The 18,643-nt window shown below is 57.4% G+C and overlaps 1 protein-coding gene across 3 annotated transcripts in view; it reads left to right on the forward strand.

The window, feature by feature from the left end:
- Window positions 1-218: 218 nt before the first annotated feature.
- EPHA2 (EPH receptor A2) overlaps window positions 219-18,643 on the forward strand; it is a 31,487-nt gene continuing 13,062 nt past the window's right edge. For 2 of the 3 annotated variants that reach the window (XM_045379789.3, XM_045379793.3), the window contains exons 1-5: window positions 219-439; window positions 5,268-5,335; window positions 7,184-7,853; window positions 17,666-17,821; window positions 17,918-18,250. In XM_045379789.3, coding sequence (XP_045235724.2) covers window positions 355-439; window positions 5,268-5,335; window positions 7,184-7,853; window positions 17,666-17,821; window positions 17,918-18,250 — 1,312 coding nt within the window. In that variant the 5' untranslated portion in view covers window positions 219-354. Of the gene's footprint in view, window positions 440-1,236; window positions 1,988-5,267; window positions 5,336-7,183; window positions 7,854-17,665; window positions 17,822-17,917; window positions 18,251-18,643 lie in introns of those variants that run through there. The other variant, XM_065529432.2, reaches the window with a different exon arrangement.

The raw sequence follows: 18,643 nt of genomic DNA on the forward strand, positions 1-18,643 counted from the left end.
GTAGGGGCGCTGGCGCTTTGAGACGCTCAAATTCTGGAGGGCCTGCGGAGATCCCGCGAGTGCAGAGGGCCCCAGGGTCCTCCTCCAAACCCCTTCGGACTTCCCCTCCCTCTCCTCCCGGTGCCAGCCCGGCCCCTTTAAAGACATTCCTGAGGGCGTGGCCTCGGTGACGTCACGCGGGGCATGAATGAACAGGAGTCGGTTCTCACCCAACTTCCATTAAGGACTCTGGGCAGGAGGGGCAGAAGTTGCGCGCGGGTTGGCTGGCGGGAGCGGACACCCAGGCCGGCGTGCAGGCGTGCGGGTGTGCGGGCGCCGGGCTCGGGGAATCGGACCGAGAGCAAGGAGCGCGGCATGGAGCTCTGGGCAGCCCGCGCCTGCTTCGTCCTGCTGTGGGGCTGTGCGCTGGCCCCGGCCACGGCAGCGCAGGGCAAGGAAGGTGAGTGCGCGCGGCGTCTGGCCCCCTGGCCCCCGGGCCCCAGTGCCCCCCAGGGCCCGGCGCGTCTTCACTCGCTCAACTTTGGAAACCGACCTGGTGCCGCCCAGTCCCGGCGAGCTGGAGTCCGGAGGGCGCACGGGCTGCGATCGAGGCGAGCCCTGGCCCCCAACCGGGGTCATAGGGGCTCCGGAGAATAAGGGGTTTCAACTTGGTCGCACGGGCCTCGGAGGCTGCGGAGAAGAGGACGCGGCGCAGGCCACGCGGTTGCAGTCCAGGCGGCGGCTTTGGGAACGCGTCCCGGCGGGGGGCGTGGGGAGTGCCCTAGAGAAGTGGGTGTTTGGGAGGCTTTCCGCGGGCTCAGCTTCTTAGTGACCTGAATTTACTAACCCACTTGCCGGGGTTTTGCGGAGAAAGCATACTGTGCAGGCCTTGCAGTTTGAGGAGGGGGCTCGGGCGGACGGGAGCCCCCTGGCGAAGCCCGTGTTCCCTGAGATTTTCTCCATGCCCCCCTTCACCTCCAGTGCCGGGGGAGAGCGTGGAGGAAGGTTCGGGCCAATCCCTGTTCACACACTACTTTCCCTCCTTCCCAAGCCGCACTCCCGGGCTCCCGGGGCAGGTTAGGGGCAGCGAGTGCGGACAGGAAGTCCCAAAGTCAAGCGTTCTGAGCAAGGGTGACTCAGAACGAGGAAATGCGGCAGGTGGGGGCGCGGCCTCCCTACGTGTGGAGCTGTCAGCCCAGGGCCACCAGGGAGTCAGGACACCCGGGGGTGGGGGACTGAATCATCCACCCCCGCCCCAGTGTTCCCGGAGCCGCGCAGGGTGAGGTGCCGAAGACTTTGCTTATGGCGCGGCGGGTGTGTAGTGGGGGTGTTGTCCCTCCGCTAAGGTCGCGGTGAGGATGGGGGCTCCTGCCCTGGCCGAGGACCTTCCTGTCCACCCAGCCGAGGCCAGCTTCATTTTCCAACAGTGAGGGCAAGGTTTCCCCGCCTGCCTGGGCAGAGCGAGGTTTCCGCAGGCTCCACAAGGGGAAGCGGGTGAGAAGTTCCCCCCTTTTTTTTTTTTTTTTTTTTTGAGACGGAGTTTTGCTCTTGTCGCCCAGACTGCAGACTGGAGTGCAGTGGGGCTGCCTCGGCTCACTGCAACCTCCACCTCCCGGGTTCAAGCGATTCTCCTGTCTCAGCCTCTTGAGTAGCTGGGATTACAGGCGCCCGCCACCATGCCCGGCTAATTTTTGTGTTTTTTAGTAGAGACAAGGTTTCACCATGTTGGCCAGGCTGATCCCGAACTCCTGACCTCAGGTGATCCACCTGCCTCGGCCTCCCAAAGTGCTGGGATTATAGGCATAAGCCACCGTGCCCGGCCTGTTTCCTTCTTTTTCTGCCTCCCAAACTGGGTTTGAAGGTTTTGCTGTTCCGTGTTGGGAGAAAAAGAGGCCAGATCTGGAGCCGTTGTGCAGTGGCAGGTGTTGGCGGTGGCATCCTGTCTCAGTCTCTGGAGTGACAGGACCCGGGTCTCAACTGGGACCTCTGGTTGCAGGAGGCACTCATGGTAGGGATTTCTGCCACCCTCAATATCCGCCCCACCAACGTTTGGTCCTCCCCCTTCCTGAGGGACTGTGGTTGGAGAGAAGGGGAGAGACAGCTGGAATCACTACAGGCCTTTCTCCTCGGCTGCCCATGGGGAGTGGGGGATTAGGCGGGTGCTTTGCTGCTGCAGCCCCGAGCTGGCCTGGAAGCTTGGAGCTGCCTTGTTCTTGTTCCCTGCGTCCACCTCTCCCCAGCCTGTGGTTAAACCCCACCCCCACACCCCGTGGGGTGCATGGGGAAAGGCTTGTGTATTGCACTGGGGTAGGGGTACATTTTTGCTTGACTCTGAGTCCCCGTGAAAGACTCCCTAGAGAAGTGTGCTTAGGTGGGTGTGGGCATGATGGCCCAGCTGGCAGCTGCTGGTTTCAGTTCCTGGGAACCAGGCTGGATGCGTTGTGACGGCCTGGGGGTGGCTTAGAGGGCAGGCAGGAGGACACAGGTGCCTTTTTCACCTACCCCCAGGCTGCTGTGGACTTCTTTCTTGCCCCCTTGCCCCTAGGCTGTACTTGGTTGCCCACGTGGCTCCTGTTAGGTCATCAACAGCTACTGAATCTGCCCTCTTTTTTACAAATGGGGAAACTGAGGGAGGCCCAAGTCCTTGCCAACCAGGGACCTCTGAACAGAGGACCAGACCTGAGCATCCCGCTTCTCGGCTGCTGGAGCCAAGGCCCTGCCTGCCTTGTGGTTGGTGTCATGGTAGATTTCCTGGCATAGCTGGGCAGAGGCCTGGGTGGGTGGCAGGGGGTGCTGAGCTGGGGTGCTGCTGATGGGAAGAGGGCTGGAGAGTGCCAGAAAGTCCTTGGTTTCTGGTTCTGCTGGGGCCCAGTCTGCCCTCTGTCCCCTTCCCCTTTTCTTTCATGTTTTCCCAGAGCGCCCACCTCCCCACTTCCTATAGGGCTCAGCTAGTCTTGGTTAGAGAGGAATGGGGGGAGCAGGGAGGGAACCACAGGGCAGTGGGTGGTAGTCCTGCATTTGTGGAGGAAACTGTGGAGCAATGTGGACCCACAAAGATGGCACTTACGATGGAACTCATGGCAAAGAAGGAGGTGTTTTTTGCTTTTTTTTCCCCACAGAAATGGGAAGGTAAGGGGATAGAGGGCTCATGGATAAGCCCTGCTTAGCCTAAGCTTCTCCAGGAAGCCGTCTGGGGCAGCTGAGGGGCTCCCAGGCTCCCACCCTTTCCAGGGAAGTGGGAGCCTCTGTCCCTGGAAGAACCTGGGGAAAGAGCCGCGCCCGCGTCAGGGCGGAGGGACCCAGCACTGGGCGCCTCCTGTTCCTGGTGGTTGGTTTGAGGGAATTTCCCTGGGAGGGGGCCGGGGTTGGAAACCCGGGGCTGGGGGGGGGGCTTCTTCCTGCGTGAGGGCTTCTTTTCTTCTCTGATTGAGCCCTGTGCTACTTCTAGAGCCAGGCCTAGGCTGGAAAGGGAGGGCCCTCCATGCCAGGTTAACCCTTCAGAAGCCTGGTAGCGGTGAGCCCTCTCACTTGGGCACAGACCTCAGCCTCCTGTCAATCTGAGGGGGGGCTGCAGGACTGTGAGGAACCTTTGTCCTACCCACCCTGCTGAAATCAGGAGCCTCCAGATTCCTTCCTGTGTAGCTGGAACATTCCATTTGCTAGTGGGGTTAGTGAGTTTCAAAGCCCCGGCCCTGGGCATGTCTGAACAAATCCCTGCCCCTGCCCACCTCACTGCCCCCAGCCACCCTCCCCTATTCCCACAGCCTCTGCCATGGGGCCGGTGCCACATTGGATTTCCTCTTGCCTGTCTGGGCTGCCTGACCCTTCTTAGAGAGGTCTGGCCTGGTCAGTAGTGGGGGTGGCAGCATTTCACGCCCCAGCCTGGGGCCTTCAGCCCAGGTAGGAGGGCCATGTCACTTCAGGAAGGGGTTTCCAAGACCACCCTCAGAGCCCAGCTCCCATCTCCCCAAACCAGTCCATCCCTGCTCCCAGCCTGCCTGGAGCTCTGTCCACCCTTTGAGTCCTTCTCCGGTGCTGGCCTTGAGGAATGGGGCTTCTGAGGCAGATCCCTCATGCTCCAGGGCCCAAAGGAAGCACTGACTTGGTTTCTTTACCCCCACCTTAGGGCTTTACCCTCTGAATCCATCTTGCATGGGTTCTGTGCCTCAGTTTTTCCATCTCCTTACCCTCTAGGGAGGGCAGCACTTATTGGCAGCTACCTGGACTTTACTTGGAAATGGAGCGGGGGCAGTACCTAGGGTCTTAGGTTTTGGCTATGGCCTCTGAGCCTGGCGGAGAACCTGGGGTGGATCAGTGGGAGGAGCCCAAGGGCAGGACTGGTCTAGGGAAGCCCCTGGGAGTGCATCCCTCCGCCAGGCTCCAGTTGCCTCTCTGGGAACAGGATGGTCCTGATACCTGGTCCCTCTGGGCCTAGAATGTCCCCTACAAGGGCTTTCATCCCTGATTCCCCAGGAAACTCTGGCACCCCTGGCAGGGCAGTGGTCAGGATGTGAGGGGCAGGGGCGGTGGGAGTGACTTTCCCAGGGAGGGGACCTCACCAGCTGTGTGTATCTTTGGGCCCCTCTTAGGGGCCCTATGGGTTCAGGGATTTATCCTGCCTGCTCTGTGGCTTTTGTGGTGAGAAGATCGGTTTCCAGATACCCCCTTCCCTCCTCCACCCTGGAGCTGTTCCCACCTGTTAACAGGACTCTCTTCTTGGAGTGCCACAAGATGCACGTGTACATATGGGTGCATATGTGTGTGCCACATGACCTGAGTGGGCTTGGTGTGTTTCCTGCTGGGGGGAATGTGGCAGAAGCAGACACCAGTGTCCCCAAGGCCCACATGCATGTGAAGTGCTGCCGAAGGGCCTTGTTCAAGGAAGCAGACGGGGCGGTGTGGTGTCATTTAATACCCTGCTCAGTCAAGCTCTCTGCCCAGCTGCTGTTCTCCTGCTGGGCTGAGCTCCCTGGCCTGCTCTGCCCAGCTGGGGACTAACAGAGGAGGGCAGCATGGCTGGAATCCTGGCCTGGGAGACAAGAGGCCCAGTCCTGACCCCAACCTGCTATGTGGCTTCAGCTGGGTTCCATCCCTCATGGTTCTCATGAGGGAAACATTCTGGCCCTGTTTCCCTCATGAGTCAAGGGATGGTTTTCTTGGATATGGTGACCCTGTGTGGTGGGGTCTCTGTCTGTCTAAGAGTTGGGGTTCCTGGGGGGATCCTCACCTTTTCTGCCATGGTCTGACTCCTGAAGTCAGGCTCACCCCCTCTCCCTTCTGTCTTTCAGTGGTACTGCTGGACTTTGCTGCAGCTGGAGGGGAGCTCGGCTGGCTCACACACCCGTATGGCAAAGGGGTACGTAAGCCTTCGGGGTGGGGAGGGGTGTGGGAATGGAGCTGCTGGTCCCCTGTAGCGATGGCGAAACTGAGGCCCAGGGAGCATGGGGCATGGCTTCAATTCAGCAGCTCAGCCAGGTCTCGGGCTCAGGGTCCAGCTTCTCACACCAGACTCAGAGGCAGCCGGCCCAGCCTGGGGCTGGATGGGCATGGGAAGGTACTGGGGGCGGTAGGTGTAAGCCTGAAAGGTGGGGGGAACTGGGGAGACAGAGAAGGCCCTAGTGGAGCTGGGCCTTCCATGTTCCAGAAAGGCTGACAGTCAGAGGGATCTCTGACACCCCCCATCCACCTCTTGGGAGGGAAGGGGTTAAAGGTGTCCCCTGTCTTGAGATCTCAGCCCAGGAGGTGAGAGGTGAAGAAGAGACAGGGAACAGGAAAACCTGATCAAGTTCCTTCCTGCCCGCCCCTTTCCCACCTCCAGCTGTTGCTTCCCCTTCCTGTAGGGGGCTGCATTTCTCTGCCTCATTCTCACCCAGGTCTTCCCCTCTATGCTGTCCTGATGTGACCAGGAGTGGGGGCAGGGGCTGGAGGCTTTTCCCCCCAGCTGTGTGTGTCTGCTGTGTGATCTTGGGGAAGATGCTGCGGCTCTTGGGGCCTCAGTTTCCCTCTCTATACAGTGGGCCCTTGCTGAGTTCGTCCTGGGGCCCTGAGCTGAGAGAGGGGACTGTCTCCCAGGGACTACTTGGAATAGTCCCCACAGCTGGCCAGATCTGCATGAGTCGGGTTCTTGTCCCTAGTCACCCTAGCTCTGGGCAGGCTTGGCTGCGGTGTAGCCCTGAGCAGGTTCCTAGGATCCTGGAAGCCTAGCCGAGAGGGAACATGGGTCACCTAATACAACCCAGGCATTATACAGCGTGGGAAACTGAGGCCCAAGGGCATGTAGGGCCTTGGCCAATGTCCCACAGTATAGCCTGGGCCTCTCTCCTCCTCCCCTGTGCTTTCATCCATTCTTTTGTTCATTCATTCAACAAACGCTTCCCTGAGCACCTACTCTGTCTCAGGCAGGCTCTAGGGACACAGGTGAATTAGATGCAGACCCTGGCCAAGGAGCTCAGAATCTTGTGTGGGAGCCCAGATGTTGGTGTCCCCATGTGCCGTACCAAGTGCACCTTGATAAATGGCAAGGGGTACAGGGCAAGGGGAACATGGGCAACTGTGGGAGCTGGATGGCAGGGGGCACTTGGCCCAACTGTGGCTTAAGCTGGGAATTCTTTCCAGAGAAGGCTGAGTTGTGATCCAGGGAGGGAGGAACGTGTTGATCTGCTCCAAAGCCAGATTCTAAATGATGGAGAGGATCATCCGTTGTTTTTGACTTCATGCCACTCCTGTGCTTGTCAACACACATGCGTGTGCATTGAATAATACTAACGGTAACAATAATCATACTATCTGCCCATATGCCTATTACCTTGTGCCAAGCACTGTGCTCGGCCAGTGTAGATATTCTGTCCTTTATCCTCACAGCAATTCTGCGAGGTAGGGGGTCTTGCTCCCATTGTATAGATGAGGAAATGGCGACTTAGAGAGCATAACCCACCTGAGGTCACATGGAGCCCCGGACTCCACCCTCAGGCTCACAGTCTAATAGGGAGGTTCAGCTTCCAGATATGTGAGAGCGAGACCAGGGGCCAGATTCTGGCTCAGCCACTTATGGATACATCCCCTACCTGCCCCAGGCCTCAGTTTCCTTCACTTTAGAACCGGGAGAGCACGTACCAGAAAGTGTCTTCCTAGTGCCCCGCTGTGCCACCTGGGCCTCAGTTTCCCTAGGCGCCTGCGCACGCTAACCTGTGTCTTCCCCTCACAGTGGGACCTGATGCAAAACATCATGAATGACATGCCGATCTACATGTACTCCGTGTGCAACGTGATGTCTGGTGACCAGGACAACTGGCTCCGCACCAACTGGGTGTACCGAGGAGAGGCCGAGCGCATCTTCATTGAACTCAAGTTTACTGTGCGCGACTGCAACAGCTTCCCTGGCGGCGCCAGCTCTTGCAAGGAGACTTTCAACCTCTACTATGCCGAGTCGGACCTGGACTATGGCACCAACTTCCAGAAGCGCCTGTTCACCAAGATTGACACCATTGCGCCCGATGAGATCACCGTCAGCAGCGACTTCGAGGCACGCCACGTGAAACTGAACGTGGAGGAGCGCTCCGTGGGGCCGCTCACCCGCAAAGGCTTCTACCTGGCCTTCCAGGATATCGGTGCCTGTGTGGCGCTGCTCTCCGTCCGTGTCTACTACAAGAAGTGCCCCGAGCTGCTGCAGAGCCTGGCCCGCTTTCCTGAGACCATCGCCGGCTCTGATGCACCCTCCCTGGCCACTGTGGCCGGCACCTGTGTGGACCATGCTGTGGTGCCACCAGGGGGTGAAGAGCCCCGTATGCACTGCGCAGTGGATGGCGAGTGGCTGGTGCCCATTGGGCAGTGCCTGTGCCAGGCAGGCTACGAGAAAGTGGAGGATGCCTGCCAGGGTGAGTGACGGTTCTGGTGGCAGGGAAGGGGTTCTGGAGGGACAGGTTGCATTCCCGGGTTCTGGTCTTTAGCTTTGGAATCGTGGGATCTTGGTAGGCTCATCCCTGCTTTGACACACATTAGTTCTGTTAGTGCAAATTATAGATCCTTCCCAGACATCAGTTTCCTTGTTAAGGCTGGATTAACTCATTCATTAAGAATGAATGAATTGTGGCTGGGTGTGGTGGCTCATGCCTGTAATCCCAGCACTTTGGGAGGCTGAGGTGGGTGGATCACTTAAGCCCAGGAGTTTGAGACCAGCCTGGGCAACGTAGTGAAATCCCGTCTCTACTAAAAACACAAAAATTAGCCGGGTGTGGTGGCATGCACCTGTAATCCCAGCTACTTGTGAGGGTGAAGCATGAGAATCAATTGCTTGAACCTGGGAGGTAGAGGATGCAGTGAGCTGAGATCCCACCACTGTTCTCCAGCCTGGGGTGACAGAGTGAGACTCTTGTCTGAAAAAAAAAAAAAAAAGAATGAATGAATTGAGAAACAGTAGAATGTGGATTTTATGACTGTTGACTCTAGAACAAGAATGGCTGTGTTCAAATCCCAGGTCTACATTTTTAGCTGTGTGGCTTTAGGCCATTTCCTTGACCTCTCTGTGCCTGAGTTTCCTCATCTGTGAAATGGAGATGATCATAGCGTCTATCTCGTAGGGTGGCTGTGATAATCAAATGACTTAATAGTAAAGTGCTTAGGTCAGTGCCTGCCATGTAAGTACTTTTAAATGTGGCTGTTATTTTTGATTCATCCCACGAATGTATACTAAGTAGCTCCTGTGCAGCGGCACTGTGGTCCCATAATGGAGTACCAGGAGCGAGTTCCATGTCTGTTATCAACTCACTATGTGGCCTTAAGCAAGGTACTTAGCCTCAAACTCCTCTTTTGTACATAGAAGTGACTGAGTTGGACCCGGGGTGCACATCCCCTGGCTGCATTTCAGGATCACCAGCGGAGCTTTTGGGAAATGCTTTTGTTGAGGGAGAGGTTGGAGCGGGGCCAAGGGTCTGCCTTTCTTGTCTGAATCTCCCCAGGGCCACAAACTTCCCATTGGGGCCTCTATTGATTTTCCATTGGGGCCTCTATAGATGACACACTGGGCCCAGAAAAGGGCCAATTAAATCAGACTCTCCTTGGGGAATGAGGCTTGGGCATTAGTGAGTTCACGTGGAGGAAGCTGTGGCGTGGTGTGGCCAGGGCCAGTGACAGCGGAAATCTCCACAGCAATGTGGATTTTCAATGGGTGACTTTTTCTGGAAATTGCCATGAGGCAGAGCATTTGTGGAATGCAGGCGGACCTTTGGAGGGCTGGCTCATCCCCTCTCTCTGGCATCTTCTTTGCTGAGATAAGCGGGACATTAAGGAATTGGAGGTTTAGTGGCTGCGATGCACACACCTTAGCTAAATCCCCCCTCATCTCTGGCCTTGGGTTTCCTTTGAGTCAAATGAGAAAGTTCAACAGCACCAGCAGACTTTATGCTTGTTTTCTAGCCATGGATCCCGCAGCCCTTGGAGGGGGTTGAAGGGTTGGAGGACCCTGAAGCCCTTTGTGATAGGCCCCACTTGCCTCCCAAAGCAAGTCCTCAGAACCTTACTTAACACGGTCTGTAAACCCCGGATGAGAAGTTCCCTACGAGCCTTTCTGGCCATAAGCCTGTGGTGTAAGCTCTGCTCCGGCCCATCCCATTGCCCCCTTGTCTTCCCAGCTCCCGTCTGCTGAGTGAGCCCCCCTTCCCCAAGCGGCCCCTGCTTTTGGTGACCTCGAATGCACACTCCCAGTTTCAGACAATGACTGCGGGTTGGGGGGGCCCCCGGGACCAGGCAGCCCAGTGGGGCGAGCAGGCTCCTCCTACATGACATCCTCGCACAAGAATGCGGGGGTGGGGGTGAGGGGCAGCTGAAAACTTTCCACAGGCTGGTGAGACAGGCCCCATAGAGATAAGCGGACGGTTGGGGTGGGGGTGTCTCTCCAGGAAGGGGGGCAGCCTTCCCTCCTCTAGAGGTGGGGGGTCGGGGTTCTGGCAGATTGTTTGCAGAGAGCCAAGCAGCCCCCTGTTGGAAGATCAGCCCAGCAGGAGGACAAGTTTCCAAGAGCGAAATTTCCTACTTAGTTGGTGGGACCCTGTCAATCGCTAGTCACCTATTGCCGGATTGTTCCTCCTCAGGCTCCTCCCACCAAAATTCCTTTCAGTGTGGATGGGTGCCGGTGCGTGAGATGCCAGGAACGCCCAGCTGGCTCCTCTTTATGCCTCTAGACTTTTCTCAGCAGCCCCTGGCCATGCTGCTGCGGGAAGTGATGACAGTCGCTACCGTAGACAGGAGCCGTCGGAGGGGCAGGCGCTGAGCCAAGCAAGCACTTTATCAGACGTGCGAGTGGAATCCACACTGCCTTTCTGTGCGGCAGGGACTGTGATCAATCCCATTTGATAGATGAGGAAACTGAGGTTCAGAGAGGTAAAGAGGCTTGCCTGAAGTCACACAGCTAAGATGTGGCTGCATCAGGATCTGAATCCAGGCAGCGCAGCGGTGCCCAGGCTGCAGGATGGGTCAGGAAACGGGGCGGGAAGTGACCAGTTCCTTTGGAATCCCTGACTCAGCTCCTGGCCCTGGGGTAGGCTCTCTGGCCAGTCCTGGGGATGGCAGGGTCTGTTGCAGGGGCTTGGGGGCTCTGTTGGAGGCAGGAGTCCTGGAGAGGGCACTGCTGGGCACATTGAGGGAGAACCAGAGGGAGGCACAGGGTCTGCCCTCCCTGCTGGACCCTCCCCAGGCCTGGAGACCCAGATTCTTTCACTGGGGCTCCTCCTGGTGACAAACCAGACCCAGAGCAAGGCGGGGCACCCTGAGGTCACCTGACACCTTGTCTAGGTTATTCCCAGCTTGTCCGTTTCTCCTCAGGGTTCTTTCCCCAGGAAGCCTGGAGCTCAGGAAAGAGTTAAGTGGACAGAGGAAGGGAGGCACCTCCCAGGTGCTGTGTGCGGCAGGTGGGCACGCTGCCCGGAGCGCTCCCGTGAACTATGTCAGGAATGAGCCAGCTTCCCTTGGTTCCCCCTCCCCGCCTCTGGCCCTGCCTGCGGGACGGACAGTGGAGTCACTCGGGCTGACCGCTGTCCCTGGGGGCTGCTTTGTCTCCCTGTCTCCGCTTCCTGTGCTGGCTTCAGCAGCTGAACTGGCGGGGCCCCTGCTGGCGCCTCAGCCCTGGGGACCGCTGGCCAGGTGAGCAGGTGGCCAGCGGTCTTGGCCAGCGGCTCAGCTGAACAGCTGGGAGGCCAGAACTGGGGTTGTAGGGGGTTGGAGATTCCCTCCTGAGAGGCTCCTGCTCCCTCAGGGGGCCCAGCCCCTTGGGGATGTCCCCTCCCTACTGTTTCATGATCCCCCGGTTCATAGGGACACCCCATTCCAGGCACCATGTTGAACATCTCATAATCAGGGCTTTCTTCTTTCTTCACACACAACCCGGAGAGGATGAGGACTTGATCCCCATTTTACAGATGAGGAAACTGAGGTCCAGAGAGGAAGCAGTGAACAGTCACCAAAAGAACGGGGGCCTGGTACAGGAAGGCAGTTGCCCCTGATGTGTGTCCTTCCACCCACAGGCTGTATGACCATAGCACGTCCCCTCGGGGTCCCACCCCAATCTGTAAAATGAGTGGGCTGGACCTGTGGCCCTGAAGGATGCTGCCAACCTGGTGATCTGAGCTTCCCTCCTGTGGTTTCCCACTGGGGCTCAGTCTGAACCCCAGGGAAGCTGTTGACTGTGTGACTCAAGTGTGGTGAGGAGAGGTCCCACTGCTTGCAGCCCAAGTGGCCTAAGGTCCAGAGCTGACAGGGAGGAGCCCCTAGCCAGGGTATGGCTCTGGTGAAGGCGGTCTTTAGACAGGGTGGTCTCGGGCCGTGGTGGGGGCCGTGGCAGGATTCCTGTTTCATCACATCATGGGTGGTTCCCCAGGTGGGGGACTCTGGGAGCTGCTGACTGTGGCTCGAAGGCTTGTCCCCTCCTTGGGAAGTCTCACTGGGCCTTATTTCTGTGATGTTTCTTCTGGCCTACAGAGGTGGGACCATGGTGGCAGCACCCCCAGCCCCCCGTGGTATCTCTCACCTCTGTGCCCTGTCTGCCCCACCCTCAGCTCACACTGGGGGCAAAGCTAGGTGCTGGCAGCTCCGCTGGGCGGGCACCGGCTTCTCCCTCCCTCTCACCCTCCCTTTCTCCCTCCTGGAGGTAAGTGGGTCCCCAGAACGGAAGGAAGGAGGCGAGGGAAAGCAAACAGAAGATGAAAGGCTGGTGGCAGGATGGGAGCGGGAGGCGGGGGCTGAGGTGGGGAGCGGGGGCTGGGGTGGGGAGCGGTGCTTATCAATGGTGGAGGAATGTGCCTGCAGATAGCTCCTTAGGGTGTGTGTGGAAGGGACAGGGTGCTGGCAGCCATCGGGCCCTGGGGGCAGCCCCCCTTCTGCAGGGACGACAGGGCCTGCTGGGAACAAGAAGCCACCAGGGCCTGAGGTTGTCAGCTCCCTTATTTGCTGGGTCAGTAACCCATAGGTCACCATTTGCCGTCTGTCAGGGCCCAGAGACAAAGTCCAAGCTCCACATCCTTGGGCCAAGGTGGTTCCTGCAGTCGCCTGCTGGGCCGGGCTTGGGCGGTGACTAGCCCTAGGTAAATTGCCACCATGACCTCTTGACCTCACAACCTTGCCACTGCCAACCTGGGAGGTGGCTGTGCCTTGGGATGAGGGGCTCCACTGGGGGCTGGACTTGCGTCATGATAAGGGCGTCTGTCCCTGAGTCACTTCATGCTGCCACCTAAGGGGCGGGCATCAGGAACTGGAAAAACCAGGGTATAGCCGGAGGTGCAGCCACTGTGCCCCAGTTCCCCTGCTCGGAGTGGCCCAGGCCTGCCAGACAACCGGGGCCAGAACAGCTCTCCACAGGTGTGCCACAGGTGTGCCACAGGTGTGCCAAAGTTAGGCTCTTGTGCAAGGCAAGTAGGCATTCTGGTGGACCTTCTCCACAGTGTCTCTCTGGGCGCTGAAACACTGCTCACTTCTCTGGCCCTGGAGTGCATATTTCATGTGTACATGGTAGGTTTGCCATCCATTCTCTCTCCCACTCACTCTTCCATCCACCATCCATCCATCCATCCACCATCCATCCATCCATCCATCATCCATCCATTCACTCATCTACCTGCCAACCCACCAAACTACCCATCCACTTGTCCATTCATCTGTCCATCCATCCACCCACTCATACCCCCCTCCACCCATCCATCCATCCACCTACTCATACCCCCCTCCACCCATCCATCCATCCACCCCTCCACCCATCCCCTCACCCATCCATCCATCCACCCCTCCACCCACCCACCTACCTATCCATCCCTCATCCATCCACCCACTCATCCACCTGTCCACCCGCCAACCCACCCATCCACTTGTCCATTTATCTGTCCATCCTCCACATCCATCCATCCATCCATCCATCCCTCCACCCACCCACCCACCTATCCATCCCTTATCCATCCATCCACTTATCCACCCGTCTACCCACCAACCCACCCATCCACTTGTCCATTCATCTGTCCATCCTCCCCACCCATCTATCCATCCATCCGTCCACCCCTCCACCCATCCATCCATCCTTCCATCCACCCACCCACTCATCCACCCGTCCACCCACCAACCCAAACATCCACTTGTCCATTCATCTGTCCATTCATCCACCCACTCATACCCTCTCCAGCCATTCGTCCATTCATCCACCCATCCATCCATCCACACACTCATCTACCCATCCGCCCACCAACCCACCCATCTATCCATCCATCCATCCATCCATCCATCCATCCATCCACATCCATCCGTCTGTCCTTCCATTCAGCAAACATTAACTGAGCACCACTGGGCCATGGGATACAGATAAATTGGTCTCCATTCCTGCTCCTCAGGAGCTGCTACTCTCACAGAAGCTCCTGATACATGCAGGAATAATTTCTAATGGAACATGAAAGCCAAGTTATGAATTCCCCTTTATCTGTCTCACCATCATATCCTAGCACCCAACATTGCGCCAGACACATATGAAGTGCACATTTCTATTTGGTAAACATAAGATTAATAGATGCCCTAATGGGGGCCAGGGGGGCCAGGAATTGGGCAGTCTGGGAGGGCTGTGTAGAGGAGCTTAAGCTGGGTATTAAAGGATGCATAGGAGTTTGCTGGTTGGCTAAGGAACAGTAGGTATTTGGTGTATATGGGTGTGTTTGAGTGTGTGTGACCCCTGTCCCCACTTGCCCGCCCAGAATGCCAGGAAATCCAACTAGATAAAGTCAGGAAGAACACAGGGGCTTGCTGGTGTCCTACTCATGAACTCTGAGACCCCTGAGTACTTGGAAACTCTGGCGGGGTCCTGGAGACAGGCCCTGGTAGCTCTGTGGTTGGAGGAGGGGAAGCACATCTCGTCGGGCAGGCACATGCCCTGTTGACGCTGCCTCTCCACTGTATTATCTGGCACATCCGCAGCGGAAATCTCTCCAAATTCCCTCTTTCCTGGCGGCAGCAGGCAAGCCACCCCCGGGCGCTGGGGCCAAAGAGCCCATCTCTTCCCCCACTTCCTCCTCTTGGCATAGGAGCAGCCGCACGGTGGGGAGTCGGGGCATTGTGAGGGTTTGCTAAAGCCTTCAGTGGGTCCGAGCCGGGCTGTGGGGGTTTATGGCCCCTGCCTGGCCTGAGAGCCTGAGCTGGGAACGCCCCCGAGCTTCCCAAGTCTGCTGGCCCTGGACCACCTGGAGCCAGCACTTAGCCAGGTGAAGTCTCCTCAGCAGACAAGTCAGGGCATTTGGGGGAATTGAAACCCCAGGATAAACACGGCCCGGCTTTCTGGAGTCTCAGTTTTGCTCAAAGATCTGGGGGAGGAGAGAGCTATTTTTGTATCATGCAGATATGTTATGGGGAGGGATGCAATATACTCATGGGTTTCACAAATACAATAGGAGACTTGAAAGACATTTGGGGCTTGAAGAAGACCGCTTTAGCCACCCAACCAACCCCCTGGGCTGGATTCTACACTTCTCTGCTCACAGACACAAAAGTGCCCAGATCTGTGGTGGGCAATGCCCTCCCCCTCCCTCCACAACACAGAGACCCACAGCTGCTCTGAGATTAGTGGGGAGCGTCTGGCTTTTGAAGTGGGTCAGGCCTTATCTCCTGTCTCTTCAGGCTTGTTTCAGAATGTTGATTGCTCTTTGCTCCAAATTGAAGTGTTCCTAAGAACAGAAGTGGGAAAAGAGGCCCAGTGCGGTGGCTCACGCCTGTAATCCCAGCACTTTGGGAGGCCGAGACGGGTGAATCACTTGAGGCCAGGAGTTCAAGACCAGCTTGCATCTCTACTAAAAATACAAACGTTAGCCAGGCGTGATGGCGGGTGCCTGTAGTTCCAGCTACTCAGGAGGCTGAGGCAGGAGAATTGCTTGAACCCAGGAGGCAGAGGTTGCAGTGAGCTGAGATCCCACCACTGCACTCCAGCCTGGGCAACACAGCGAGACTGCATCTCAAAAACAAAAAAAGAAAAAAGAAAAGAAAAAAAAAAAAGAAAGAAAAAGGAGTGGGAGAGGAGAGAGGCTGAAAATCAGACATCCTAAGTTTGAGTTCTGATTTCCTGTCTTGGGAGCTTGGTGACTTCAGGCAAGGTTTTTTGTCTCTCTTCACCTCCAAAGTGGAACGAGCGCTAATAGTGCCTGTATATAGCAGGTCTATTGTGAGGACTAAATGAGTGTAAAATGCTCAGCCCGAGCCCTGCGCACAGTAGGTGCTTATTTGCGGTCACTGTCACTGGGACTTCAGGCTCTGTGCAGAGCAGGAGTCGGGCCCCGGGCCTCCTCTGTCCTGCTGCGTGACCCAGGACAAGCCCCCTTCCCTGGCCTGTGTGCTTGAGCTCTCGCAGGGCCAATGCTGAGGGTCTGCAGAAGCAGGATGGGCCGAGGAGGTGAGAGTGGCTGTGTGGTCCCTGGGCCAGGGTGGGGAGGGGACAGGGATGCAGCCTGGTTCTGAGAGCAGAGTCATTAGCAGGAAGTCACAATCTGGCACCTTACGGAGCTGGGTGTCCTTTGAGTCCTGTTGCCCTGACTCCTGGTCCCCCTCCCCACCTCTGCTCACACAGGGGACTGGACAGAGTCTTCGCTCCAGACTCTGCTCCTGAGAGTTCCCCGGCCTGCTTGGGCCAGGGCACTTGAAATTGGCTTCCCTGGAGAGGGTTGTCCTTAGGCTATTAGGAGCCAGGCTGTCCCCAGGGTCTTGGACAAAAGCTGCCTCCAGGCACAGATTTTTCCTGAAGGCAGGAATCTGACCTCCCCACATCAGACCTCCAGCAGCTTTCCATTGCCTCCAGGATAAAGTCCCAGCTGCTTGGCCTGGCATTCTCAACTGCTTTATTGCTTGTTGCTCCCCACATTTGTGCCCACAAACCCACTCATACCTTCCGTATTAGTCATGCTCTTTCTCACTCCTAACTCCCTCTCCCAATAGCTATCACTCCCCTGCTGAACTCTTATGCAGCCTCTGAACCCCAACCAAAATGTCCCCTGTGACTTCTCAGACTTCCTGGCCAAGGTTGTTTCCCCTCCTCCACCCCCTTAGCTCTTAGCTTGTTTCCTCCCTCTGTCTTGCAGACCTTGTCAGGTGCTTCTGCTCCCTGAGATCAGGGGTTTGTTTTCATCTTGGTGCATACCCAGCACTGGGGCTGGGCCAGACACAGAGCAGAGGATCGTTGTGTGTGTGGTGAACGTGGTGCTGAGGTTGGAGGTGTCTCAGGACCCTCTCACCAGAACAATCTGAAGGATTAGTATTGTAGGGTTGTTGGGGGAGCTCCCTAGGGTGACCTCTACTCACCCTGTCCACTTCAGCAGCTGCCCAAGCCCTGGACAGCCCTGCACCATGAGCCCTGTGTCTGGGCAGCTTCCTGCCTGTAGGGCCAGGAAGGGGCTTAGGGCAGCGGTGGGATGAGACAGGATAGGGTGGTGGGAGGAAGAAGCCCCCGGAGTCAGGTGCCTGAGCCCCCAGCCTGCTGGGCCAGGACAGGACTGGCCACTGGGGGAGGAAGAGTCACTTCCTGGCTGTTCTTGTGAGTGGCGGATATGACTCGGTCCTGGAAGCAGAGCCAGAGAAAATGCCGGGGGGCTTGGCCTTTCCTGCTTCCTGGTCAGCCCCGAATGGAAAGGCGGGCAGGTCCTGGGCTGGAGGGAACACCTGCAGGAATGGCATCCTGAATTGATGAGGCTGGCCAGTGAGTCAGGGTGGTGGTGACAGTCAACAAATACACATGGTCAAGAAGAGGCAGTCATAGCCCTGGGCAGCTCTCAGCTACCCAGGTGGGGACCTGACAGGCTAGTCTGCACGGATGAATGGGAATGAGGCCGGTGGGCAGCGTGCTTGGTGAAGTGCTTAGCTAGGCTGTGATGGGATTCTTGGTTAGCTGAAAGGCAAGGTATGGCCTTAAATGCCAGGCTCAGGGGTGTGGTGCTTCTTGCAGGAGCCAGTGGGGAGTGAAGCAAAGGTATGCAGCATGTGTGTGACGCACTTCCTGGGTGCCTGCTACATGCTAGGCTCTTGCCATGCATTTTTCCATCACAAGACATTTTGCCAACGAGAAAACAGGTCCATAGAGATTTATTGACCTGTTTGCAGGGCAGGGGTCCCTGGTGAGGGAATGAGGCAGTCACGTGGGGTGGAAGCAGATTGAACTGATGTCCTCGTGCTCTGTCTGTCCTGTGCCCACCAGCCTGCTCGCCTGGATTCTTTAAGTTTGAGGTGTCTGAGAGCCCCTGCTTGGAGTGCCCTGAGCACACGCTGCCATCCCCTGAGGGTGCCACCTCCTGCGAGTGTGAGGAAGGCTTCTTCCGGGCACCTCAGGACCCAATGTCGATGCCCTGCACACGTGAGTCTTGCAGTGGGTCAGGGTGGCATGACTGAGGGTGACGTGTGACATATCCGCCTGGGTCCAGCAGAGCACTGACTCCTCCCGTCTGTGCAGGACCCCCCTCCGCCCCACACTACCTCACGGCCGTGGGCATGGGTGCCAAGGTGGAGCTGCGCTGGACACCCCCTCAGGACAGTGGGGGCCGCGAGGACATCGTCTACAGCGTCACCTGCGAACAGTGCTGGCCCGAGTCTGGGGAGTGTGGGCCGTGTGAGTCTAGTGTGCGCTACTCAGAGCCTCCACACGGACTGACCCGCACCAGTGTGACAGTCAGCGACCTGGAGCCTCACATGAACTACACCTTCACCGTAGAGGCCCGCAACGGCGTCTCAGGCCTGGTGACCAGCCGCAGCTTCCGTACTGCCAGTGTCAGCATCAACCAGACAGGTGAGGTCCAGGGGTGGCAGCTGTGCCCTATGGGGCCTGCCCAGGTGGGGCTTAAGGAGGACGGCCACCTGGGGCTCGGGTGTGTTTAGAGAGAGACAGCAGAGTATGTGGTTAAAGGCACAGTCTCTAGAGCAAGCTTGTCCAACCCGTGGGCCACATGCAGCCCCAGCCGACATTGAATACGGCCCAACACAAATTCGTAAATTTTCTTAAAACGTTATGAGATTATTTTTGCAATTTTTTTTCCTTTTTTTTTTTTTTTTGAGACAGAGTCTCGCTCTGTTGCCCAGGCTGGAGTGCAGTGGCTTGATCTGAGCTCACTGCAATCTCTGCCTTCTGGGTTCAAGCGATTCTCCTGCTTCAGCCTCCCGAGTAGCTGGGATTACAGGCACG

The sequence above is a fragment of the Macaca fascicularis genome, chromosome 1 (assembly GCF_037993035.2).
Source record: "Macaca fascicularis isolate 582-1 chromosome 1, T2T-MFA8v1.1".
NCBI classification, from domain to species: Eukaryota; Metazoa; Chordata; class Mammalia; order Primates; family Cercopithecidae; genus Macaca; species Macaca fascicularis.